The sequence below is a fragment of the Perca flavescens genome, chromosome 3 (assembly GCF_004354835.1).
Source record: "Perca flavescens isolate YP-PL-M2 chromosome 3, PFLA_1.0, whole genome shotgun sequence".
Classification (NCBI taxonomy): Eukaryota; Metazoa; Chordata; class Actinopteri; order Perciformes; family Percidae; genus Perca; species Perca flavescens.
This window is the reverse complement of record NC_041333.1, coordinates 19835627-19862185: the sequence shown is the minus strand read 5'-3', so window position 1 is coordinate 19862185 and position 26559 is coordinate 19835627. Positions and strand designations below refer to the sequence as shown.

The window sequence follows — 26559 nt, the reverse complement described above, 5'->3', positions numbered from 1 at the left end:
TTTACCTTGATTCACCTTATCAGTGCACTTGATGAAACTAGTATTTTCTTAATATTTTTTGCATTCAGTGAACTTTGGGGGATGAAAACACACATTTTATGTATGACTACAACCAGTCATTATATTCAAATATTCATTTATTTTAATCGCTGTTGCATATCATTTAATTTAATTTTAATACATCTTTGACTTGTTAGAGTCCAAGGTCACTATTTTTTCATAGACTGACAATTCATTGAAAAAATAATCAGCAAATAAATTAATAAAGGAAATATTTGTTTGTTACAGTCATACTGGATTACGTTACTGCGTTTGTCAGAATAGTGTGCGACTTTTTGTGATTTCATGCAACATTTAATCCAAGTAGGGGTGGGTGATATATGTCACTGAGAAAAAAAAACTATAAATTATTAATGTGTATAATATTCTTAGGCAGGTAGAGGCATTCACAGTTCAGTGAACTCTTTCATGACCAGGTAAAGGCAACATTTAAGCTGTACTATAACAGCCATAGTCTCACTTTGTATATCTCATGATTTGATTTGATCAATGTGGAAGGATTTGTTGTAGAGGCGGGTTTTCTGAAGGTGAATTTGAGCTATTACATAAACAACCCATGCACAGCAGACGGACGAATACATGACCAGTCCTTTACTTGACGTGTCTTCTTGTTTCCTCCAGGTCAAAGTGACACAGGAGCTGAAAAACACACACACAGAGCAGATGACAAGACTGCACTTTAAATACCAGACTGAATATGACCTGCTGGAAGACATGAGGTATGAACACGTCTGTATCGCATGCGTGTGCTAACACAATCCTGAAGAATACACTCGCCAACTGCCAGATGATTTTAATTCTAGTCGTCATGTGACCGCGATATGCTGTGCACAGCATGCACACATGGACACAGCCATGCACAAAAGGAAAGAAGGAAGGAAACAACTAATGAGTGAGGGAGGAGTGGCATTAGAAAGAAAAAGAGGAGGAGGAGGAGGAGGAGGGTTGTCATATTCCAGTTTTTTGAGAAGGCCATAGGGTTGGGGAAAATGACGAAGGAATTTCCTGCTGCCTTCTTCCTGCTCTCCGACTCTTGTCTTTCTTCCTCTCTTTCTTCTTTTCCAAATTTCATTTTGTATCTCGCCGTCATATTCTCCATGCTGTTTCTGTCTCTTTTGCTCTGACATTTTTTTTGTCAGTCTACATATTTCTCTTTTTTCATTTAGTCTCAGCTCTGTTTACTCATGATGTGTGCGATTCTGGCAGTTTTCCCTTTTGGATTTGGCAATGGGAGGAAACCCTGGTTCTTTCACACGCTCTCATTTTTTTCTGTGTTGACTAAGCATTGATCATTTATGACAGCAGACTGTCTTATACTCTTTGCTTCTCTGCTTCCATCCCTTTCTCATTTTCACACTTCCTCTCCTCTCTCTGAGACTCCCCCCCTTTCTCTTTTCTCCTTTTCACTCTTGGGGGGCAGCTCCAGCTGTTTAAGAACAGATTGCCTTGTTGCTGCTGGGTTTTGGAGAGTGAACACGGCCCCGGTCTCACTTGTGGGAGAGCCAAGTTAAGCATATAACGCCAATGTTAGTTCTTTTAGTCAGTGAGGGATGGAGCTACATGCCACTGGGTACAGATCTTCAAATTGGCCTTGTCATCCTCATGTTTGATAGACGCAGCCTGCAGTGTTTTCTTCGTGTGTTCCTCTAGCCTTTGATGTTTTGTAATTATTTCTGATGACACATTATCCTGGTGGTAAAATCAGGAGCAGCAGGGTGGTGCAGTGTTTAGGGAGACCACCTTTACATTGGGAGATCTGAAGCCCCCTGCGGCGACAAGCATCAGCTTTGTCGATGTATCCTTGGCCAAGACACTGAGGGCCTAATTTACTAACACTAGCGCAGTTTGCGCTGCGTCTGTTTATGCGAGTTCGGTAATAGCGCACGCTATGCTTCCACATTTTGCGTAGTATTTATCAACCCTGACACCCATCAAGCAATCAGTGTCTTTCTCCGCCCACTATACCGTAAATTGCGCTGTAGCGAAGCGGTACTTGTGCTATGATATGGCTGAGTGCAGACTGCGATATTCCCACTGCTGCTGTTTGAAATGATCCTGATGCCAATATTTCTAATGTAACGAGGAGTTTAACAACTGCTGGAATGGGATGTGAATGCTGAGTGGGTGATTCAATTTCATCTTTGATTTCTTCCAGTAACTCTAACATTGCATGGCTGCTTGATCTGTAACACTAAATGATGTTGTGTTCACTGACAAAGTGTGATTCTTGTGTTAAAAATATTTTCAGCCTCGCCTATGTCTTCGTCTTGCTCAAATTACTGTTGCCATTTCACCAGCGGCATAAAGGTCTACGAGGAAACTCGATTGCGGCTGGTTTAGACCTGCTTTTAAGAGGCGGAGAATTTCCCCCGCAGAATAGAGACGAGCTCTTACTGACTGTCTTTGTAAATACCACGGAATATATAATTAGGCGCACTTTGCGCTTATCCTCCCACCTTTTCGGGTGGAACTCCCACTTTCCCCACGACCCTCCCACGAACGCATATTGAAAGCGCAACTTGTCTCTTCTCGCTCATGTGGCAGACAATCTGCGGTTTTACCCAAGTGCGCCCTGTTTGTAAATAGCCCGCATCGGTTACGTCTGTCTTTGCGACCAATTAGCGCCTGGAAACAGGCGCAAACGGCTTGATAAATCTAGCCCCGAGGCCCCAATAGTTTCGTGAAGTATGGCACTGATCTGACTTTATTGTAGAGATGGATATAAGATTTTCATTTAAGATCAGAAGAGTTGGGGTTACCTCAAATTCACATCAGAAGCAAGATGGCCGTTCAATACTACGGATTTTGACCACCATTACTCTTGTTAGAACTAGCTATCTTTTCAGTAGTACCTGAGGTACTAAAAGGCATCAGCTGGCCAAACTGTCAACTGTCTTCACCAATACCACTGAAATTAATGATCTGTTCAATGGACAAAAATAGATTACATGTACGCAACATGAGAAGTATACAGGAAGAAAATGGGACATTTTGTTTATTTATTGATTCTTTCTATTGTCATTGGTCTGATGTGAAAGTTATATGACTGAAATCATAAGTCGATTAGTCGATCAACAGAAGAATAACTGTCGACAATTTTGCTAAACACTCCGGTGTTTCCGCTTCATACATTTAGCAGCTGCGCACCGCCGATAACTGGAACAGTGACAGGACGTCATCACTCGCGAAGTCATGTCAACTAAATGGACTTCAGACTTTGTCCCCAAGAGGAAATTCTTTCTCACAAACAGGAGCTACGTTATGGACACAGCATGCTTACAGAGAAACAAAAAGTACAAACATAGCAGAATGACATGCAGGAGAATAATACAGACCGGTAACACAGACAAAGTGGCAGTGAATAAACAACCGCGCGAGTACAGCATTTTCTCTTCAGGTAGAGTGACAAACAGCGACGAAAGCCTCGACGACCGATTTACCATCAAAACTGCGTTCACGCGGATCCCGTGAAATGTGACGCTAGAGCTGGGCAATATATTTATATTATATCGATATCTTGATATGAGACTAGATATTGTCTTAGATTTATCGTTATATCGTAATATGGCATAAGTGTTGTCTTTTCCTGGTTTTAAAGGCTGGATTACAGTAAAGTGATGTTATTTTCTGAACTTACCAGACTGTTGTAACTGTTCTATTATTTGCCTTTACCCACTTAGTCATTATATCCACATTACTGATGATTATTTATCAAAAATCTAATTTTGTGAAAGCACCAATAGTCAACACTACAATATCGTCTCTGTATCGATATTGAGATATTTGGTCAAAAATATCGTGATATTTGATTTTCTCCATATGGCCCAGCCCTGTGTGACTGTGATTTACTGTTTATCAGACCACAGATGAGAGAAGAAGCTAACGTTAGCACATTGCGCGGCCCTTCTGCCTCGGACTCCCCGCTGCAGTAGATGTTGTATTCGAGCCACACGCTGTATTCACTTACTTTTTAAAAACGTTTTCCAGGTTAGTGGGGATGCATGGCGCTCAAAACCAACATGAGAAAACGTAGAAATGTTCCCTCAGCATTTTGTTTTGTTGCTAAACTGTATGTAAAATGAGTAGTGACGTTAAATCGCTGTTTCACGTAACGTTATTCTACGGTACCGTCTATGCGCTGTATTTTTGTAATGTAATTTTAAGACATTTGATGCTTTTTAAGAAACGATTGCAAATAAAGCAAACTGTTGCTAAAAAGGAGATAACGTAGGCTAACTGTTGACAACTTTTTTTACCTGTTCACCCCCGTGAACGTACACATGTTCCACCAAAAGAAGTTCCTTCCCGAGGCTATTTTGCACCGGCACCGTGGCTCCGTGCGGCACTCATTGCCGCCAAAGACGATTTGTGATTGGTTTAAAAAAATGCCAATAAACCAGAGCACATTTCTCTCCCATCCTGGAATGCTGTGTGGACAATGCAAGACTAATGCAGCAGTGATTTCCACAGGGAGCAGCAAGTATTGACCTTTCCCCATCCAGGGTCAGAATGCAGAGTTGATAACCGCAATGATGCCTGCAAACAGTCAGTGAATAGACTACAGTAGGAAGCTAGCCAGTTGGCTAACACTGGGCCATTTACAGTACTGTAATTAGGGGATATTGTCCTTTTTGTTAAAAAAAACCCACCTTTTTTTATGGGTCTGAACTGAAAATATGACACTGAAATATTTTACGTGAACTTGTAGACTATGTAGATCATTTGGCTAGACTTTTGCGAACGTCATGTCAACTAAATAACTTGTGGTCACATAATGAAACGCATACTCTGTTGACAGACACACATTTTCCTGCCTAAAGCCTACAGTAAATGTTAACTCTTGAATCCCAAAATCTGCTCTGATGTTATTTACCCTAATTAATCCACAGGCTGACTTTAATAAATATACACGCTCAACCACACATGCACAAACGTTGCTAGCTGTAGTGCATTAAGCCTGTTTACCAATTGTAACAGGTAAAAGGGGGGGACAAAAAGAAAGAAAGGGAAGTGTATTTAATCCTCTGGGACTGCATTTTAGCTGGACTAGTTTTAGGAGAGAGGATAAGAGAGAGAGAGAGAGAGAGAGAGAGGAGAAAATGATGACAAGTTGGTGGACTCAGGGAGTCAACTTGGTGTCCTCAATCCAGCTAAATCCCCCATACCCTTATGTCTGCCCCAACACACACACACACACACACACACACACACACACACACACACACACACACACACACACACACACACACACACACACACACACACACAACACAGCTAGCTTCTAGACACCTACTTGCCCTTCCTTATGCAGAACACAATAATGAAGCTGTAACACAATTTCAGTATTACAGTTGTGTTATATCAGTTTAAACTGTGGATCAGTGAATGAAATCAAATTGCAAAAAGGCCTTTTTTCCTGATGGCCTTTTTGCCTTTTGCAAAAGGCATTGTATGCTTTACCATGTAGCACTGCATTTTTAAATCTGTTCTCATGAATGGCGTGATATGGGGGAGATTGACAACAATTCACCCCTCCGTGTCCGAGTACTAGGAGCCAAATTGCAAAGTCAAGTGCATGTAATTTACCATAGTCTAGACAGAGTGTGCATTATAAATAATCCACAAAGAGCATCGTCAATCATGGAGATGACAGTAGTGAGAAAACAAAGGATGAGCGTGCCGGTTTTTGTAGCTGATGCCTGGACTGCACTGGACTAGAACTGTGGCCGTGATGTAATATGGGAATTTACCCCCCATGGCTGTGTTTTGTAGGGCTTCTCTCTCTTACGGTAGGGTACCACACAGCAAAACCCCAAACGAATTTTGGCCAGCGAAAGTTTGCCTCGGGGGCATGGTCGCGAAAACTGTCCCGGGCTGTCAGAAGACAAGGCGGTAAAAATGCACAGCAGCAAACCATCGGTAAAATGCTAGCTCATAAATGCTCTGGTAACCTGGCTATGTAGCCTAGCTGCCTTGCTATGTTTACAATGAAATGCAATGTCCGAACATGCTAGCGGGTAACCTGTCGACTAGCTGAATCATTTTGAGTGTTTAAACTATCTACAGTGGTCTATTTGGTGGTGTGTTTGCCCTGTTTAAGTTTGTGTGACATATAGGGATGCACCGATCCGACTATTTCAGTCCCGATACCGATGCCAGGGCTTTGTGTATCTGTCGATACCCGATACCGATCCGATACCGTTGCTGAATTAATAATAAACTGTATACCTTCCACCTTATACCTTCCTTCCACCATATGGAAGAGACTAAAGGCACCAGACCTTCCTAACTAAACAGTACTTTCCTAACTAAGACTAAATAACATAGATGTAATATATTGAATTTTTATTTATTTGTTATTTAAAAAACAACTGTGCATTCAAATCGAAAATATAATGTAATCAAACTTCTTAAAATAAATTTATATAAATAATAATGGGCCACCTTTATATAGGTTTATAATGGCTTATTCTACTGTCAGGAGTACATAGAATATCTCAAAAAACATGTTAATGTCGTCATGTTTACTAAAAGCTTTTATTACTAAAGGGTTTGGCTCCACGACATTATACAATAATTTTATATGAAGGGGAATCCATGAAACAGTTACAGAAGCTAAACTATTTGTATTATGCAAACTGCAAAGTAGTTAAATAAACTCAAATCGAATGAATACACATACAAACAACTTTAACATTGTTTCCCTTTTCAAAACAAAATAGTTGTAAGCTAGTACTGTATAACCACTACCTTGGCCACAGGTAAGTTAGGTTGTAGTGTGGTTGTAGTGGGCGACTGACCGTAGCTCCGCTGTCAGCCTCCTTCGCTGTTTGAATAATAATAATAATATATATATAATAATGTTAGCAGGTTGGCGGACGTATTTCAGCGAGGCGAGACATCTTAAATCCAGTGTTTTAAACATTGCTCTGAATCCGTCTTTCTCAACGGTCTGTAGTGGGACCGGAGGTGGATTGCGTTCATAATGTTGCTCCTCTGCATGCTTGAAGTGACAGGTCTTTAATGTTAGCACGGTAACGTTAGCACGGCCAAGTAACGTTAGAGTGACGGGCAACAACAGTGGTTAAATTATATCCGATTTGTTAGAAACAAAAAACTTGGGAACAACCGATGGCTCCTCTCTTGAGCACACGTTGTTCTGGTGTATCTCCGGTCTTTCTTCATCCTATAGCTAACTTTCTTCTCGGTTCTTGAATGTGCAGTAGCGACCGGAGCCTCTCCCAGCTTAACAGACTGTTATGCTACCTGGCTAGCTAGGCTAGCAGCTGTAATGTTACCCAGCATGCCATTCGGCGGTGTAGCTACATTTGTAAATGTAAAATGATTAGTGTTAGAAACTGTTTAAGTCTCAATTTGTTATAATGCTTTGGTGTTTTATCCTTTTAAAGAGAGTTAGTTGTGGGTTATTAATTGTTGTGTTATGTAACACACAGACCTGATTGGTTCTCGAGTGGTCCTCATTTGAATAAAGTTAAACTTTTAAACACAGCGAAACCTGTTACGGTAGGTTTCCACACCTACGTCTTGAAAATTTTGCTTTGCTCTCATTGAGGTTGAATGGAGACGAAATTCGCCTTGATTGAGCAAGATCAGAGCGAATCGCAGAGGGGAGCGAAATAAAATTGACGAAAGTTTAACTTTATTCAAATGAGGACCACTCGAGAACCAATCAGGTCCGTGTGTTTGTGTTTGGAGGCGGGAGTTCCAAAAAAAGTCTGACCAAGATGGCGGAGGTTATCAGCGCCGTATCATGAAAATTCTGATGTGATTAAAATGTTTCTACATGAACATCGGTACTTCCATCAACACAAATTGTGTTTTATATGACACACAAACTTAATTAGGGCACATACACCACTAAATAGATCACTGTATATGTTAGTTTAAACACTCGAACTTTTCAGCTAGCCGACAGGCTAATCGCTAGCATGTTCGGACATTGGATTTCATTGTAGCCTAGCCAGGTAGCCAGCTAGCTAGACTACTTTTGTTGTGCATTTGTTTGATTACATGTTTTGTTGGCGAACATTGACGCTTGTAGCAAAACGGATTGTTGTTTATATGTCACACGAACATAAACAGGGCAAACACACCACCAAATAGACAACTGTAGATAGCTTAAACACTCAAAATGATTCAGCTAGCCGACAGGTCACCCGCTAGCATGTTCGGACATTGCATTTCATTATAAGCATAGCAAGGCAGCTAGGCTACATAGCCAGGTTACCAGAGCATTTATGAGCTAACATTTTACTGATGGTTTGCTGCTGTGCATTTTTACCGCCCTGTCTTCTGACAGCCCGGGACATTTAAAAAAATTTTGCGGTCTTGCGTGTTGTTTTCGCGACCACGCCCCCCAGGCAAACTTTTGCTGGCCGAAATTCGCGAGGTGTTTCGCTGTGTGGAACCCTACCGTTAGTCGATTAGTCGACTAATCGGTCGTTTTGGTCTTAGTCAACTTAGATTTCTTTAATCAATTAGTCATGTTTTATGCTTTTTACACGCTGAACGACTTATTTCCAAGAAACGGACGAGCACATCTCTGGTAAACACAATAATTAAAGTGGTGCTTTTGCATGACTCTTTGTGGAGAAACTCAGATTTACAGATCTGTCGATTAAATCAACTAATCGATTAGTCAATACAATTGAATGAGTGTTAGTCGACTAAGAATTTCTTTAATCGAGCACAGCCCTAGTGTTTTGGGTGGCACATTTGCATGGGATAAATTCAATGTGGGTTTAATTTATCTCTCTGAAATGTATTGACCAAATCCTAGGAACTATCTGCAGATATCATTAAAACATAATGGGTCTCCATGCTGAGTAGCTAGATGAGCCTCCCAATTTGAACCCAAAATGCTTTCAGAGTCTTCATTAATGCCTCCATAATTTAGAAAGAAGAACAGAAAATCAAGGACTCATTGGGGGGAAAAGAACCAAATTAATGCAATGCTGATTCACACACCCTGCTAATATAATTAGGTGGCCTCTTTGTTTGGTAAGATGACAGCATAGAAAGCCTCTGCTGTTATTCAAAATCACAGGAGGACCCCAGCTAATACTAGACCCAGGGGGATCTGAAAGGCTGAAATGACAAAGAAGATGACGATATGAGATGAAGGTTTTTTTCTGTCTCAAAATGAGTCCAAGGCATTTTTTCAACCATGACCTACTGAAACTTTATTTATTTTAAGATGCAAATACAAGTGTCACATCCTAAGCCGATAGCTGAGGCAAGATGTACTATGCCTTTTAGGAAGCACTGGCTGTGACTTACGTAACATTAAACTGTATGATTGAAACAATTATGGTGATTTGCCATTAAAACATGTTTCTGTTTAAGTAATACCCGTAGTACAAGGCAGTCAGATAATAAATAGGCCCATTAAAATAAGAAGTTCAAATAAGTATAAAACGTAATAACCTCATCTGTTACACAAATGTCCCGCGAAGCATTTTTTACAGTATCTGGTACCAGTGTTGTAGTCGAGTCACCAACTGTCGAGTCTTGAGTCCCCAGTGTTCAAGTCCGAGTCACCACAGAAGAGTCAGAGTCAAGTCCAAGTCGGGTCACATTACCTGAAATCGAGTCCTAGTCGAGTCACGAGTCCAGAGAAGAGCAACTCGAGTCAGACTCGAATCTGAGTCTACGTAGGATGAAACAGCTGAAACAGTTACAGACTGAATATGTCAACGTCTTATATCACATTTTCATGACCTATTACACATAAAAGTAGGCAGAAACTTCATCCAACTTCTGAGTTTTATTTCATGAATGCTCTAGTTTAATTTCATAAATCCTCTCAAGTCTGAGTCCAAGTCACAAGTGCCCATGTCCAAGTCGAGTCACAATTCCAGAGAATAGTGACTTGAGTCGGGCTTGAGTCGGAGTCCAGGACTCAAGTACTCCATCACTGTCTGGTACAATGATATACCAGAAAAATACTGTATGAACATCCTAACAATCTAATGCAATGTAATACAACAGTCCTGCAATGAATCCTACTTGTTTAAGAAAGGTAGAGATGTGACAGCAGAGTGGAGACCGCTTCAATGAAAATAATTCATAAGCTGCTTTGTTACTTTGAGGGTGCTCATTTTGAGTTTGAATACACAGTTGCAGATCAAATATAACTTTTTTTTACATAGTAAATGTAAGTTTAACATGAATAAATGTTACCTTTTGTCTTAGATTTGCCTTTGCGTGTTGACATTATTGCAATGAGTTAATAAAACCTTTTCAAATATAAAGACTATAATCTTGTACGCACTTTTATCTGCTTTCATGCCATAATTTGCCACCCTGCGTTTATTAATGCACAGCAGACCGGAGTAGAGGTTTATTATTTTATTATGTTTAGCCCTATATTTTAACTTGCACTATTTTATGTCTTGGATTCTCATTAAGTTTTTTTGTTTTACTTGTGATTTTCTGTTTTGTACAACTTTAATTAGCATTGTTGGAGGGAGCCTGAGACCCAAGATATTCAATGACCATGACTTTGGGAATGCTTCTGTAATTGTTGTGCATCTGACCATAAATAACTTGAAACTTGAAATTAGATCCTGAAAGTAGCATGCCTATGTGCTGAATCAATTTTGAATCAGGAGTTGTTTTGAATCGAGAATCGATTTTGAATCGAACTGTGACCCCAAGAATTGGTATTAAATCATGAGATTCACAGCCCTAATATTATACGATATTTCTTGGTCTGTTTTTCCATTGTTACCTAACCTATCTGCCACAGCAGTATTTTCAGGATTTGTATAACTAGTGCAGTGCCCCTTCAAAATGTACCTGTTCGGAATGGACCGATTGCTTGGCCTCAATCGCTTTTTCAAACTTTATTGTGCATCTGCTTAGTTTTACTCACCGTTTATTAATAATAAATGTGTCACATTCAGGGGGCAGCCCTAGTTTAGTCACACAAAAGTAGGTTGAATGATAATACACAGTGTGCTCTGTGTACGTTAGGGTGCTGCGGGTCACGTCTTTTGTATTGTTCTTTTGCACGTGATGCGCATGCAGGTTGGACAGAGCCTTTTGTGCATGGACGGACAGAGATTCCTGCCTTTTTTTTTTAGATAGAAAATTAACACTATGTTCAATTCACTGTAGTCCCTGTCAGAGCAATGGCAACTGATTTGGGTTTGTATAAAGCTAATTCCTTCAATGCTAGCTAGTGGGGGTGTGACGAGACGCTTACTCAACGAGACACATCACGAGATTGGGTTCACGAGAACGAGACGAGATTTCTCGTCGAGGTGAAAAGTTGTCTTGTGAGGCGATGTGATGTCAGCGTGATGGAGCGTGGAATTACTATTGAAGATCCCCCTGCCACTTTTAAATCATTTGTGTGGCAACATTTTGGTTTTCCTGCGGAAATAATAAACGGCGAAAGAGTGACAGACAAGACGAACACAATATGTAAACATTCTAAGAAAAAAATGCTGTATACCGCGGCTAACACGAGCACTATGCAAAAACACTTACAGCACCACCACAGCTCTCTACTAACTACTGCACCCGCGTGCAGTAGTTAGTGGCAGGGGGATCTTCAATAGTAATTTCACGCTGACATCGCATCGCCTCACGAGACAACTTTTCACCTCGACGAGAAATCTCATCACGTTTTAATCTCGCGAGATCTCGTACAACGAGATCTCGTCACACCCCTACTAGCTAGGGTTCCAAAGGGGCGGACATTTTCAGGTAAATTTCCGGAAACTTTCCATGGAAAGTTTAGCTATTTTAAAAACTAAATGTTGGCAAGTATGTAGTAGCCTATGCTGATTAATGCGTGCGTGTGCGTGCATGTCATTGACAAATATAGGGAGACCATTCAACTGAAGTTGTATTAAATCAGGTTGTTTTAACCAAGATTATGCTGCAAGATGTTTTTCAACTACATTTAAGTTCCCTGTTATAGACTAACAGTATTATAACAAGCAATATTACAAATATCCAATTTATTCCTGTTTATTCCCGTTAATTCCTGTTAATTCCTGTTAATTCCCATGGAAAGTTTCCAACTTTGAAAATTCCCAGAATTTTGCAACCCTAATGCTAGCACACAGGCCCTTCAAGAATTAACTTATAGTAGTTAACTTACGTCAATCTTGTTGCTTGCAACGTAACTATTGTATTCTGAAATGAAATAAAATAGTGAATGTTTTTGTTCAAATGCCTGCTAGGTCTTAGAGTGGAAAAACTGCATTCTATTGTGTCTTGTGGTGATCACGCAGTGTGAAAACATGACCTCCCTCCTCCACCTCTGTCTCTGTCTGTGACTCATGTTGCTTATCCTGTTGTCGCTGATCTCAGGCTGTGTCCTGTAAACCATTGATCTTAGCTCTTTTCCCACATTTGATCATTCCCTCTCTCTCTGCCTTCACATACAATATACACTTTGTGTCCACTCCTAAGCACTTAAGTATTTGCTGTCAGAGGTAATGGTCATTTTCTTTCCCTGTTTCGTCTCCATGCACAGCTGATGCTGACACTGCTTTTGGACTCATGCACGACACACTTAACCAACGTACACAAATGACGGGCAGGCAGAGTAGAGAGAAAGATGAGGGAGGAAAGACCGAAGGAATAGTAGAGAAAGAGAGGGCAAGAAACCAGTGTGCAGAACGCCAAAGAGGAAGGGATAAGAGTCAGGAAGAAATGCGGAGGAGGAGGGAGGGTATGGAGAGGTTCTAAGGATAGATGGAAATAGACTGTCGGCAGAACAAATAAAAGGAGTGAGGAAAGCAAGTATAAGAGCACCAACACACCACACCAACCCGACGGCCAACCGTCAGCAGAAAAGGAAGTCTGCCTCCCCGAGTTGGTCAAAAAAGCGAGTATGTTCTGCGTGTGCGTGAGACTTAATACGTCTCCATAGCAGCAGGCGGTGCTAATCTGTATTGTTGCCCAAAAAAATTTAAACCGGCAGCTGATTGGACAAACGCGTCACGTGGGTCTGGCTGCTCCCGGATTTTACCACCAGGCATAATGGCGTTAAGGTCAGTTTAAAAGATTTTTGTCAGATTTTGAGAGGCGTTTGTCAGGCTCATCCCGCTCGTCATTTCGGGTTAGCACTCCACCAATCAGATTGGTCATTGAGTCCGACTGCCCTCCTTCCGACCCAACGAGTCAGGTTGGCCACCGAACAGACTCGAGTCACTGACCTCGCCAGACTGCCCGACGGCCAAAAATTGGGTTGGTGTGTCAGGGCCATAAGGAGTACAGAGGTACTGACTGACAAGCATTTTATGAGACGTACAGTATATGCTAACTTACTACACTTACCTAAAATTTGAAGCAAAATAACCATTCAAGACGTCTTTGTTTGTTTTCATTCTGTGTCAAGAAACACACAATACCACACAAAGATGGGTAGTGTGTGTGAGATATTTCTAGCTGGTAATTGGGTGTGCATATATTACATATGAGGTCTCTGCTGTGGTGTCACCATGGTTGCATGAGAAGCCTAGACATGTCCAAAGATCCCAGTGAGGATGAGGATGTGTGTTTGTCTACACGTGTTCCAGAGGCCCTTACTGATACACAAGTATACTGCAGTCCGGGTCCAAAATTAGCACCATCTACCAGCCAAATGCTGGTAAAATATGCAAGTGGCTGATGGATGTGCTTCACTCACCAGCCAAAAAAATATGGTTATCTATTGAGTGGCTGGTAAAATTTGAACATTCACTAGCCATTTGGCTGGTGGACAAAAAAGTAAATTTTGGACCCTGACTACAGTATTAAGATACCAAAGCAGGAAAAGCTTATTTATGGAGCTGTGCATAAAGGGAGAGAGAGCCAGAATTCATATTTGCATAATGTACTGCATGTGTGTGTTTTGGTGACAGAACCCAAGATTAGAGAGTTTAACCTATGTGTGTGTGTAGATGATGAAAGAAACTTTAATTTTAAATACTTTCAAATTGATTGGTTTCCTAGACTCATATCACTGCCACATGCCAGTTGCAGTTACTAAAATTGAATCACTTCAGTTCAAGTACAGTGACTGAGTCACAGCCCACTTTTTTCAGACCCTAAAGATTTATACGTTATATTCCATTGTTTCTCCGACCTCATTTCAGATAGCCTAATCAGCGTCAGCTTTATCTGCCGACTCTGGCAGATTTAAGATTACAGGTTAAACCAAAACAAAGCTTACTCTCAGAAATAAGTTCTATCTCTTGTTGTAGATCCCAAACGTCTTGTAAGTCCAGTACTATGGCTTAATCAAGCAGTGCAGTGTCAGGGCGCTGTGGCTTAGTTGGTCAAAGCGCCTGTCTAGTAAACAGGAGATCCTGGGTTCGAATCCCAGCAGTGCCTTTAATACTTTCTTGCCAAATGTCTCTTAATGCTGTATTACAGACTGATCTCATGAATTGGCGTATGTAGGACACGCCAATTTATCTTCCGTTTTTGTGTGTTATCAAGACGCATAATCGCATTTTTGCGTGTATATCAACGCAAATCGGCCGCCATTGACCTACATTGCGAGTCAATTTCCGCCGTAGCGAGTAGTTTAAAGGAACGGGGGATTGAGTAAGGAGGTAGGTTGGGGGGGGTAAAACACAGGACTTTGAGCCGGGTTCGCGTCCCGTGTGTGGCGATTTTTCAGCCGTTTTTTTATTTTTTTGTTTAATAAGCCTTACCCAATGTTTCTTTCCTAAACCCAACCATTTTTTTACAAGTTGCAAGTTGTTTTGTCGTTATTTTCCGTGTTTTTGTCACTGTTTTGTTACTAAAGCCTTTCCCTGTGTTCTTTTCCTAAACCCAACCATTTTTAAAGAAAAAATAGTACGTCGCGTTTTTGCGATAACACGCAACGTTGCGAGGCCACGTGGTGGGTATGTTTACATCAGCTGTATACAGCGTAGGCATACACGTGGATAGCTGAAAATGTGTACAATAACACGCCATTTGGCTTTATAAAAGTGGCGTGTATATTTACGCAAAGTCATGATAATAAAAGATCACACTAATGCCGACTGATTTTGGAGCTCCCCGACAATAGCCCTGTATCGGAGGCAAATCATATTTTGCTCTGCACTTGCGTGCGCACATCTCAAGAGCTACAGCCAATGAGAGCGCAAGACACGGCCTAAGGGGAAACCAGGGGGAGGGGTCGCCTGTGCTTTACTGTATGTGGTGCATTTGCAACACAGACCAAAGTTGTTGTTGCACAGAGAGAAAACAGGCTATAAATAGTAAAGATGTGTGGAATCAGGCTATTTTGTGAACGTGTGTGTCAACACCCCCTAAAAGCGCCTTTGTTTGCTCTTTCTTTTTCCTCTTTGTTTTATCGCTGCAGATCATCCACCAACAACTCGGAGCGCTTATTTCTCACGGGAATCCAAGAATCCCTGGTCACAGTTTGTGTTTTCGTCACAAAAACGTAGTTTTGAGGCTAGACTCTGGGATTCCTCCTGGTAAAAGATCTAGTAGTGTCTGAGCCCCTGTCGCCGGTCACTCAGGTAATGTTAAAAGAAGACAAGATAGCAAGTTGTATAGTGTGAGTAGTAGAGCAAACTGGAGACTTCCGGAGAAGTCTTCTAGTGGGAACTTAGCTCAAATTCAAGACACAAGTTCATTGAAGTGCTAATAGTTGTATTTATGGGTTTGAAGTGTTTTTTCCACAGTCAGCACAATTCTACTTCTCTTCTAACTCAATTCTACTGAACCTTCAATGAGGAATTACATCTCATACAATAATTCCCTATGTCACACATGCCCATACTCTTACGTAAATGATAAGGTAACTAATAACATATGTTCCAAAATAATCCAGAGGTCATTGGCAGTGATGAGTTTTTACACATGGGACTTTGCTCATAAACTGCAGGAGGCCTTTCCCAGCAGTGTCTTTTCTACAGTCAGCTCAAGTCTTGTATCAAAACTGAAATATGAAACTCCAGTGGTGGATTGTGTACAGGAACATTCGTATGATTTCAGGCATAAGCAGTCAATTGCAGTCACTGGAATCTGGAGTATCAACATGCTATCTTTGGGTTTTGGAATGTTTAGCTCCAACTGATAAGCGATTCAAACAGTGCTCTCCGATGAGGGGTTACAGGGCGCTGTGGCTTAGTTGGTTAAAGTGCCTGTCTAGTAAACAGGAGATCCTGGGTTCAAATCCCAGCAGTGCCTTTTCACACAGTGCTGTTTACAGAAGTCGTCCTGAGTTTTCGCTAGAGGTGCTTGTAGAATAGCAGTACTTCTCAGTTCCATTGTACTTAAGCATTGGTGTCTCTGGAGCATATGATTTGTAACAACAATGCTTGACCCTAATTTATCCTTAGGATGAGAATACACTGGACAACTCAGGGACACAGGCTGCTTTACTGCTATGACTTGAGAATAGAGCTAGGTGATATGGAGAAAATATAATGATATGATATAATGACCAAGTGGGTAAAGGCAAATAAAAGAACAGAAAATGACATCACTTTACTGTAATGTAGCCTTTAAAACCAGGAAAAGACAGCACTTCACGTCATATTGCGATATTATGATATCCAAACTTTTAAGACAATATCTAGCCTCATATGGCTATGGATATGGATATAAGAGCGATAAGTTGCCCAGCCCTACTCCCAGCCGAATAAGGCTGTAAGTTTAGTATATATATTTTTACAACAATTGATCTATTGCAGTGTTTCTTAAAGAGGTGTCATCATTTATTCAGACAGCTGCGCCAGGATTGCCGGTAAACCCCTTTCTATGGTGGTATCACTTTATTTTGGTTGAAAAAAGTGGGCATTGGAGGCTCATGAGAGTGTTTATGCCTCAAACATGGTCCGCTATAAGTTGAAAGAAGGTTAAAAGATGTGTTTGTGGAATGGTTAGACATCAATTAATGATAATTAACCTCTGAAATAGTAGGCTATATATTTCTGTTGCACACAAGAAGCTCCATACATGACAGAGCTGTATTCGTCAGGGCTCTGTATTGCAGCACGTTGACTTTGACATAAAGAATAAAAACGGCTGTCACTGCCGATCTAGTTTAGTTTGGAACGGAGGACACAAATCTGTTCCAATATGGAGCTAAATCGGGGCCAAATGTTTTGTTCATTCGAAAAAAATATATATAGTTGAAAAAATAAAGCTTGAAATTGAAAATTTAAGTTTTGGTCAAAACTTGGAAAAAATAAAACCATGTATTTGAACTAAAAATAAGTGTACCAATTTTTCTTTCAGTTTGAATAAAATATAGATTCAATTCTGGAATTATTTTGAATAAATTATAAATTTTCATTTTTCACTTTTATATTTGTTTTCAGTTCCACATTTCATGTTTTCAGATTCAAAAGTTATTTTTTTTACGGCTTCAAATCTTTTTTTTACGGCTTCAAATCTTTTTTTTTTTGGTTTCAGATCTGTTTTTCACTTTCAGATATTTTTTTTTCGGTTTGAGACTTTTGGCCCTGATTTGGCGTGGGGGGCGTGGCTTCAACTCAGAGGGGCGTGGCATTATGAGTGACAGCCTAACAACGAAGGCAGAAGACTCCTCTGTCATGTTGACTTCAGGAAATGGTGTTACTGTGAGAACTATGACTGAATGCTTTCTATCCACTATATACATGTGATTTTTACTTAAACTGATGCCAGTGACAAAGTTCCATTTAAAAAAAATGTTTTGGACAACAAATGGTACCAATTACATTATAAGAGCAATAAACTGTGCCAGATTGTGCAGTTCAGCAGGAACAATGACTTCTCCCACTTCCATGTATGACTTATAGCACCACAGTATTCACTGGCACCAGCCCACAGGTAGGACATGTGAAAGATATTAGCATTTTTGAATAGATACTTTGCGACGTTATCCCCTCAGTGGCATTTTTTTTGTGATTAACACATAAAAGGAAAATAGGTGGATAGCTGGACAAAGCTGGCAATCAAAATATGCCAAGTGGGCAAACTTTGAAGGCTTCTACCACAGCCTAACTTAAGTATCAGAATACACTAACTTGTCTTTTTGTATTTGTATGTCTTACTGTCTGTTTTCTGGACCGTGTGTGTCCGTAATAAAAGCTTTGATTGATTGATTGATTAACAAAGCGGACCAGGACAAGTTATGTTGTTTAAACTAACCATGAAAAGGTAACACTAGCAATGTTAGTTATCTATAATGTTTTACATTTATAAGGCTGTACGGCTGCAGGCAGCCACTGTCGAGTTATGGTCATTCTGACAAACAGAGGTTAACAAAGACCACTACACGTTAAAGTCAAAAAACTTGAGCTGGACACTAAAATTGGTGTAAAAACACCAGCTAGTGTGAAGCTAACGTTAGTTAATGCTAACTTTTGTGCTAGCGATGCTTCATTTCCAGCTGTCCACCTATTTTCCCTTTATGTGTTAATGACAAAAAAAATGCCACTGCGGGGATAATGTCCCAAAGTATCTATTCAAAAAGGCTAATATCTTTCACATGTCTTACCTGTGGGCTGCGCCAGCAGGTTGCCTTAAGCGGAGCGGACGCTATGCTGACTGCCGAGTGAATACTGTGGTGCTACATTCAATGTCATACATGGAAGTGGGAGAAGTCATTGTTCCTGCCGAACTGCACAATCAGTTTATTGCTCTTATAGTGTAATTGGTACCATGTGTTGTCCAATACAATTTTTTAAATGGAACTTTGTCACTTGCATCAGTTTATTAAGTAAACATCACATGTATATAGTGGATAGAAAGCATTCAGTCATAGTTCTCACAGTAACACCATTTCCTGAAGTCAATATGACAGAGGAGTCTTCTGCCTTCGTTGTTAGGCTGTCACTCATAATACCACGCCCTCTGAGTTGAAGCCACGCCCCCACGCAAAATCAGGGCCAAAAGTCTGAAACCGAAAAAAAAAATTATCTGAAAGTGAAAAACAGATCTGAAAAACGAAAAAAAAAAAGATTTGAAACCGAAAAAAAAAAGATTTGAAGGCGTAAAAAAAATAAGTTTTGAATCTGAAAACATGAAATGTGGAACTGAAAACAAATATTAAAGTGAAAAATGAAAATTTATAATTTATTCAAAATAATTCCAGAATTTAATCTATATTTTATTCAAACTGAAAGAAAAATTGGTACACTTATTTTAAGTTTGAATACATGGTTTTATTTTTTCCAAGTTTTGACCAAAACTTAAATTTTCAATTTCAAGCTTTATTTTTTCAACTATATATATTTTTTTCAAATGAACAAAACATTTGGCCCTGATTTAGCTCCATATTCCAACAGCAAGAAGAAAGAGCTTTTCATGCCCTGAGTCAGGAGACAGTTTCCACTCAGTTTTCACATAACATCTGTGATCAAGTGTCATGTTGCAAAGTAGGGTGTTCAGCTCATTTTGATGTGAGGGGTTACATAAATGTTGTGATTATATACAGAATTATTCCTTTTTAGAGAAACTCTCTGTCATGTTAATGCAACTATTATGAATTTAAACACCAAATTCTTTTCCAGTTTAATCCATTATACAACTTTTTTTTTAGGGGGGGAGATTTGGAAATCACCAGCAGTTAAAACCGGCACATACCATATTCCAGGTGGACTTTCTGCTGTTGTGTGGTGAGAAGGCTGGTTTTCAAATTGATCTCAAAAGACCTGCCCCGTGTGAGGCTCGAACTCACGACCTTCAGATTATGAGACTGACGCGCTGCCTACTGCGCCAACGAGGCCTGCAGTGTTGACTGATCATGTCTGTTTTAGACTGCGGACTCAATACTGAAGGTCGGGGGTGGAGGTATCAGTGAGATCAGGGAAGGGCCGTGTGTCCTATTTCCACTGACATGCGTGGGGGTGGAGTTAAACACTAAACACATGCTCCAATCTCTTGCAGTAGATCATTGACATTTGGAAATATTGCAGTTTTGTATGCAGGATTTAAAAGACTGGTTCAGTCATTAAGAATTGATCATGCCTCTTTTTTAGCTAAAGCTAGAAGTGTAAAGCAGCCCGTTTAGAAAACTGTAAACAGCAGGTTTAACACAAAAGGGATGTCTTGGGAAACATTTGAAAAGAAGCGCTGTCCTATTTGTTTGAATGTAATTAGCAGTAATTACGCTGTCTACACTTACAGTAAGTGTTGTCTTCCTTTTCTGCGTCTTCCACCACGGTTTCACTTCCCTGTTGTTGCTTGATTTTTGTTCCCTCACATCATCTTTATTTCAAACAGCAATCTAGATCTGAGTCGCTTGTGTCTGCCAACATCAGTCATACAAGTCTGCCCAATCCTATGTGTAATGTTTCCCACATAATACAGATCTCAGGTCTGACGAGCAAGTCACTTTCGCAATAAAAAAAACAAAAGAAAACTGGTCCAGAAATGGGAGCTCCCAAGTGGGTTAGTGAGTCCTAAACATCTGCATGTGAATAACCAAAAAGATAATGCTAATGATTAGGTTGTTTGTGAAACCACTTCCACACTGCCTACATTTACATGTGAAAACTGACTCCCACCCACACTAATTATGCAGAGAGAAATGCAAGCTTTTGTGATGTGAGACTATACTTGTAGGTCCCAAACAACTTATAAGTGCAGTGGTAAGGCGCCTGCACATAATCAGAGGTAAAACAGAGGCAAAAGCTCCACGCAGATATACGTCATTATTGCTTCTGGCTTTGTTTTGCGCCTTGACAGGTCAGCGCCAACAAGTTGAAATCATTTAAACTTTTTGAGCGCAGCGCTCAGCTGCAATTTCTGTGGGTGCTACGACGCCAAGTGCACTGCTTCCTCCGAGTTGCTTCCACCACTGTCCCAATATGAAAACTATAATTTTAATCTTTAGAAGAGATGTCATGTACTGAGGCAGTTTTAGTAGGAGTCATTTATATAACATATTAATGCTAGTGAGGACCATTCTACTTTTTTCATATAGTACACAAAGATGGGTATGATATATGAATATAAGTAGTCAAATTCCTGTCAAAATATACAGGTAAAATATTTGTTCACTCGGTGTGGTCGTTTCCAGTATGCCGCTTTTGTTCATTTAGCAAACCGTGCCAGTACATTTATCGGTCTGTGTAATCGTATACGTAATGTTATGTTTTCCATTCTGCACATTCCTGGACTGTGATAAGAGCTTCCACTGTCTCTGCTGCCAGGATGTTGTGTGTTGTAGAGACGGCAACGGGGGAATTTGTAGGGGTTTGTGCATTTTGTGGGTCAGAACGAAGGGCTGCAGGATTATGGCCAAAATGATAAGAACCTATTCATTGAAAATGACAATCTGATTTATATATTCTTCCTCCTGTCTTTAATATGTTTATGTCTTAACTTACAAATGACAATAACTTGTGAGCTACTGAATTGATTTTAATATAAGCCTACATATACTATTTACCCCCTTCAAACAACTGAACACATTTCTCTCTCTCTCTCTCTCTGTAGGACCTACAGTCTGAAGAAGGGACAGCTGGAGAGGGACTATGCACAGGTAAGACTGGCTAGAATCTTGCTGAAGACTGGTATGTGAATATAACAAATATCACTACATCAGTCTTAGAACTCTCCTAAAGCCTGGCCCTAGATTGATATCCGTGGTAAATTGGCTATAAAACATTTACCTCCCAAAAAACAAAACGTTGACTCTATTTTTGAAACTGAAAGGGAGCGCCGTTCCACCATTGGTCTGAACATTTGTCTCTCCACATATCTCCCACTAGGCGCTGTGGCTTAGTTGGTTAAAGCGCCTGTCTAGTAAACAGGAGATCCTGGGTTCAAATCCCAGCAGTGCCTTTTCTTCAGTGGTACAGTGTTGTCCTCTCCCTCAAAAACTACTGAGAGTACTGATGCGTTGCGTGCTACTTCTTGATATCAAACTGTGATGCATTGTAAATGTCAATACTTTGATGGTAAAGATTAAAATTAGGTACAGAAAAACATGACAACAATCATTAATTATACATGTAAATTCAGCAGTAATTGTAACATATGTTGTGGATCATACTTTTTGTATTTTTTTTTTTTAGGAACATGCGGGAGCCCCCCATTAGGATTATACATTTTAAACCTTTTAAAATTTGATTTTTAAAAACTTTAAATATATTAAACATATATATATATATATATATATATATATATATATATATATATATATATATATATATATATATATATATATATATATTAGGGCTGTCAATCAATTAACATTTTTTAAATTGAGACTGAAGCTTATAATAATGGATATTTAAATGCTAAAGCATTTAACTTTGCAAATATGAAGAAAAAACCAAACAAGGAAAGGTTCTGCTAAGTTCAGAATGTTTCATATCTTTCAGAACAACAGCAGCAACAATTTGGCTTAGTCCTGCTGAAGGCTGCTGGAAACGGCTAGAAACTGTCTGACTTGAGAGCAGATTTTTGTCACCGTCCCCGGCTGCTGTCGCCTGCTCTCGTCTACTTTACAGGCGAGGAGCAGTTCATCTCCAACGAGCCTATGTTCAGTCGGCGGCAGGGCAGTCAGGACTCACCCGGAAATGGCGAGCGGAGTGAGGTGACTGGTCTCTCAAAATCTGACGAAAATCTTCTAAACTGACCTTTGTTGAGCTAAAATGAAGACAGATTCAGCAACTGCACGGCCTATTTCTCACTTAAAATGTTTTCAGAAACATGTTTCAGTGAACTATCTTAGTACAATATGAGATCGTATTCTGAACGGCCGCCATGACAGTCTGGCTCTAAATATCCGGAGAAAACAAACCCATGTGATGCGTTCGTCCAATCAGCTGCCGGTTTTCATTAATTGGGCAACAATACAGAGTAGCGCCGCCTGCTGTTATGGAGACGTATTACGTTTCTCAGCCGCCACATGAAGTAAACAAACACAGCTGCGTTAATTTCGTTAATTTTTTTTAACGAGTTAAATATTAAAAAATTAACGCAAAAATTAACGCGTTAATTTTGACAGCCCTAATATATATATATATTTAATTAGATTTCACTACATCACCTGAAGCCTGAAGGTTCAATAGTTGTGCATTAAGAGCTTAGCGTTAGTTAAACTTGGCTGTTTACTGCATTACGTGCGGATTAAACCCTACAAGATTGGCCAGACAAAAGCCTACTCCACTTTTCTTTTTTTGTCATTTCTGTTTTAAAAGCAATATGTTTATGATAATTCAATTCAATGGATTTCCTTTATGTTAAGTTTGCAGAATAGAAAAAATTGCTTCTTAATCGATTACTGACATGGCGCTCTGGCTCAGTTGGTTAAAGCGCCTGTCTTGTAAATGGTATCAAACATATAGCAGTGCATCAGTCTTAGAACTCTCCTGAAGCCTGACCACAAGGCTCAGAAGTTGTGCATTAAGCACTTAATGTTTTCAGTTGAACTTGGCTGTTCAGCACATTTGTTACAATTTAAACTTAACAGCAGTATCCAATGGATACATTTTATTTTGATTCAGTCACTGGGCTAAAATACAGTTTTTAGTACATCCTGTATGTGCTGCCAACTTAGGCGAGGTACTCGCAAAAATGATACCTGCGAATGAGAATTTTTGATTCATTCTTCGTATGCAAAAAAAGTAATACGTGCTGCAAGCCACATTTGCTTTCACTTCCCATATTCTGGTTTGGTTATTCGCAGATGTTTCAGTGTTTCTTTCGCTCGTTCTTTTGGCCATTGTTTCTTCCTGTTTTCAGATTTATGAAATGCTGCGTAGTTATCATGAATCTTGTAAACTGGATACAACAAAGGGTTTTTGCATGTAAATAAGCCCTACATGCACTCAGCACTAGACTGTGTAGCAATTTTCAGTGACTTTGACTTTGTATTTTTGCCACTTGCAATTCTACCTAGCAAGCAGCCCTACATGATCTGAGTAGATCAGATCATGTAGGGCTGCTTTTCAGTTTCAGGTTCAGTTTATACATTAGATCAGGTTCAGTTTATACATTAGATCAGGTTCAGTTTATACATTAGATCAGGTTCAGTTTATACATTAGATCTGAAATAGTCTAACCACAGTATATCTGCACACTCCAAACAGAGTTCTTTGTAATTCAATTTTTTTCCTCTCCATCATGCCTTTTTTCCTTCGTCACCTCCTTCTCTTCCTTTCTATAGCCTAACTGCTGTAGTATATTTTAAGATTTAACTTTTTGAGACAATTAAATTTAATCTCATTGAGTTCCAGTGTTTGTTGAAACAGACTTTTGATCCCTTGAAACTGAAAATTATTTCAACTCAAAAGGCTGTATCATCAGCTATATCATCAGTATTCAGGCTTGGGGGAAGACACTTGCACAGGTGTTAGTATTTCTAAACACAGTGTGCAGGGAGAACTTCTTCCTTACCATGAAATTATTTTTACCCGTCAGATAGCCACTCTGTAGTGTGCTGCGGATTTGTCAGGAGGCACAAAACTAAAATAGTATACATTTCCCAGTGAACGGCTGCGTCAGCATACTCCTCTTACTAAGCATTAGATGAACAGTGTCTACGTAGAAACCATGCAGTGCCTGCCGCCAACAGTGTGAAAGTCAGATTTTTATTGAATTTTGATGCTGCTCAGTTTAAGATCCCCTTATATGCACACTCACACAAATTCATACAGACATGCTGAGAAATGCTCTCAGCTGCAGTCCTCCTGTAGCTTAATGAAAAACATTTGAATACATAACCGATCCAGCTCTTAACTACATATTAACATACAAATATACACTTTATGCAGCTGTCCACACAAAAGCTCTTATTTTGTAGCCCTAATATCCGGATTGTACATACACAAGATGAGATAGAGAGAGTAAAGATGTGCAGTGAGAGGGGAAAAGTGTGTGTGTGTGTGTGTGTGTCCCTTTACTCCATCTTGCTTTCTCTCTATCGCTCACTATTCTCCCTCAGCACTGTCTTGTTCACCTTAGAAATAGTTGCCTAGCAACGTCCCCACCCACCCTATACGACAATGGATCCCCTTCTAATTATAGGTGTGTGCATGTATGTGTGTGTATTTATGTGTGGGAATGTCTGAGTCCAGTGTTTTTTAAATAGATGAATGGGAAATAAATAAGCAAACTCATTCTTTGCTTCCCTTACTGTTATTAAAATAGCATTTTATTATGGCATGTCTGCCTATGCGTATCGTTTCTCTACTCTACTACACACTCAGGTAGTCGACCACTGGCGAAAACTCCACTCACTCATTGGCCCCCTCTTGGCGATACACACAGAAATCCAGCCAATCAGGTGGTCCAACAGAGAGACAGACAGAGAAAGTGAGAGGCGCAAGCTGTAAGGGACAGACAGAAATGCAGGGAAAGAAAGAGACATGATCATTTAACACAATAGAGAACAAGACCAGAGGGGTGGTGTAGAAAGGACAACAGAGTGAGAAAGAAAGTGAAGATGCTGTTGTTTAACCTTTGTCCTTTCACTGTGTCAAACCAGGCATCCCCTCTGTGAAGGAGTCAGCCGCAAATACCAGCCGCCAATCAAATGCTCCATGTTTTGTGTGTGTGTGTGTGTTAGCATGTGTGTTAGCTATTTGTCCTTTATTCCCCTCGCACGATCAACATTGCTGAAATAGTTTTAGGCTGGGGTCAGACTTCACTGTACTTCCCAAAAAGGCCAGCCTGCTGTGGCTGTCGCTCTGTCAGTGTCCCTCTGCTCACTCGTAGAGCACTGTTCCATGTAAATCAGCCTTCACATTATTGGGGCTTTTCAAGGTCTTTAATTCCTCTAAATAAAATGCATTTTTTTGTTGGTTCAGTTTATACATTAGATCTGAAATAGTCTAACCACAGTATATCTGCACACTCCAAACAGAGTTCTTTGTAATTCAATTTTTTTCCTCTCCATCGTGCCTTTTTTCCTTCGTCACCTCCTTCTCTTCCTTCCATACATTGACACATACCTTACATAAGATGCACACATCCATGAAAGCTAACTTATTAATTATATATTTGTCTAATGCAGGCTATCCAATATAGCACCAATATTTGATCTACATTGATTTTAACAAGGTTAATAGAATGGAAAAGAAGTCTGAGAACTAGGGCTGGGTACCGAACGTCGATACTTTTATGGCACCGGAAAAAAAAAATTATTATTATTTATCATATATTATTTATAATATTTATCTTTCGGTGCCAAATTTTGTTTCCAAAAGCGCACGAGCGCGTAAGCGCAAGCTTATCTGTCCTCTCCGCATATTGACACAGAGCGGAGCTCCAACCGACACACACACACACACACACACACACACACACACACACACACACACAGAGAGGTGCGGACGGAGTAAACTGTCTGCAGTTTTGTTGAAGTCACAGTGAGTCACGGCGATGCTGATAAAGTGGTTTCAAGTGTGGTTACAATTTTTCAAAACTTCACGCAGACAGCGTTTGCTGCGATATGATATTAATGGCGAGCTGAAAGCGGTCGCTGTGCTGTTGACGTTACACTTCCTCTTAGACAAGCAGGCACAATGGTGGTTTCTTTGCCCTGATGGCTGACTGACAGGC

General features: G+C 40.1%; 1 protein-coding gene and 4 non-coding genes across 6 annotated transcripts in view; 4 read left to right on the top strand and 1 right to left on the bottom strand.

The window, feature by feature from the left end:
- The window catches only part of fchsd2 (FCH and double SH3 domains 2), a 76240-nt gene that overhangs the window by 4935 nt on the left and 44746 nt on the right, over positions 1-26559 (top strand). For both annotated transcript variants that reach the window (XM_028572603.1, XM_028572604.1), the window contains exons 2-3: positions 682-779; positions 21484-21529. In XM_028572603.1, coding sequence (XP_028428404.1) covers positions 682-779; positions 21484-21529 — 144 coding nt within the window. The remainder of the gene's footprint in view (positions 1-681; positions 780-21483; positions 21530-26559) is intronic.
- trnat-agu (transfer RNA threonine (anticodon AGU)) lies at positions 14345-14418 on the top strand. The gene has a single exon. It is a non-coding gene; the product is annotated as a tRNA-Thr (tRNA).
- Positions 16166-16239, top strand: trnat-agu (transfer RNA threonine (anticodon AGU)). Its single transcript has one exon. It is a non-coding gene; the product is annotated as a tRNA-Thr (tRNA).
- trnam-cau (transfer RNA methionine (anticodon CAU)) lies at positions 19696-19768 on the bottom strand. Its single transcript has one exon. It is a non-coding gene; the product is annotated as a tRNA-Met (tRNA).
- trnat-agu (transfer RNA threonine (anticodon AGU)) lies at positions 21758-21831 on the top strand. The gene has a single exon. It is a non-coding gene; the product is annotated as a tRNA-Thr (tRNA).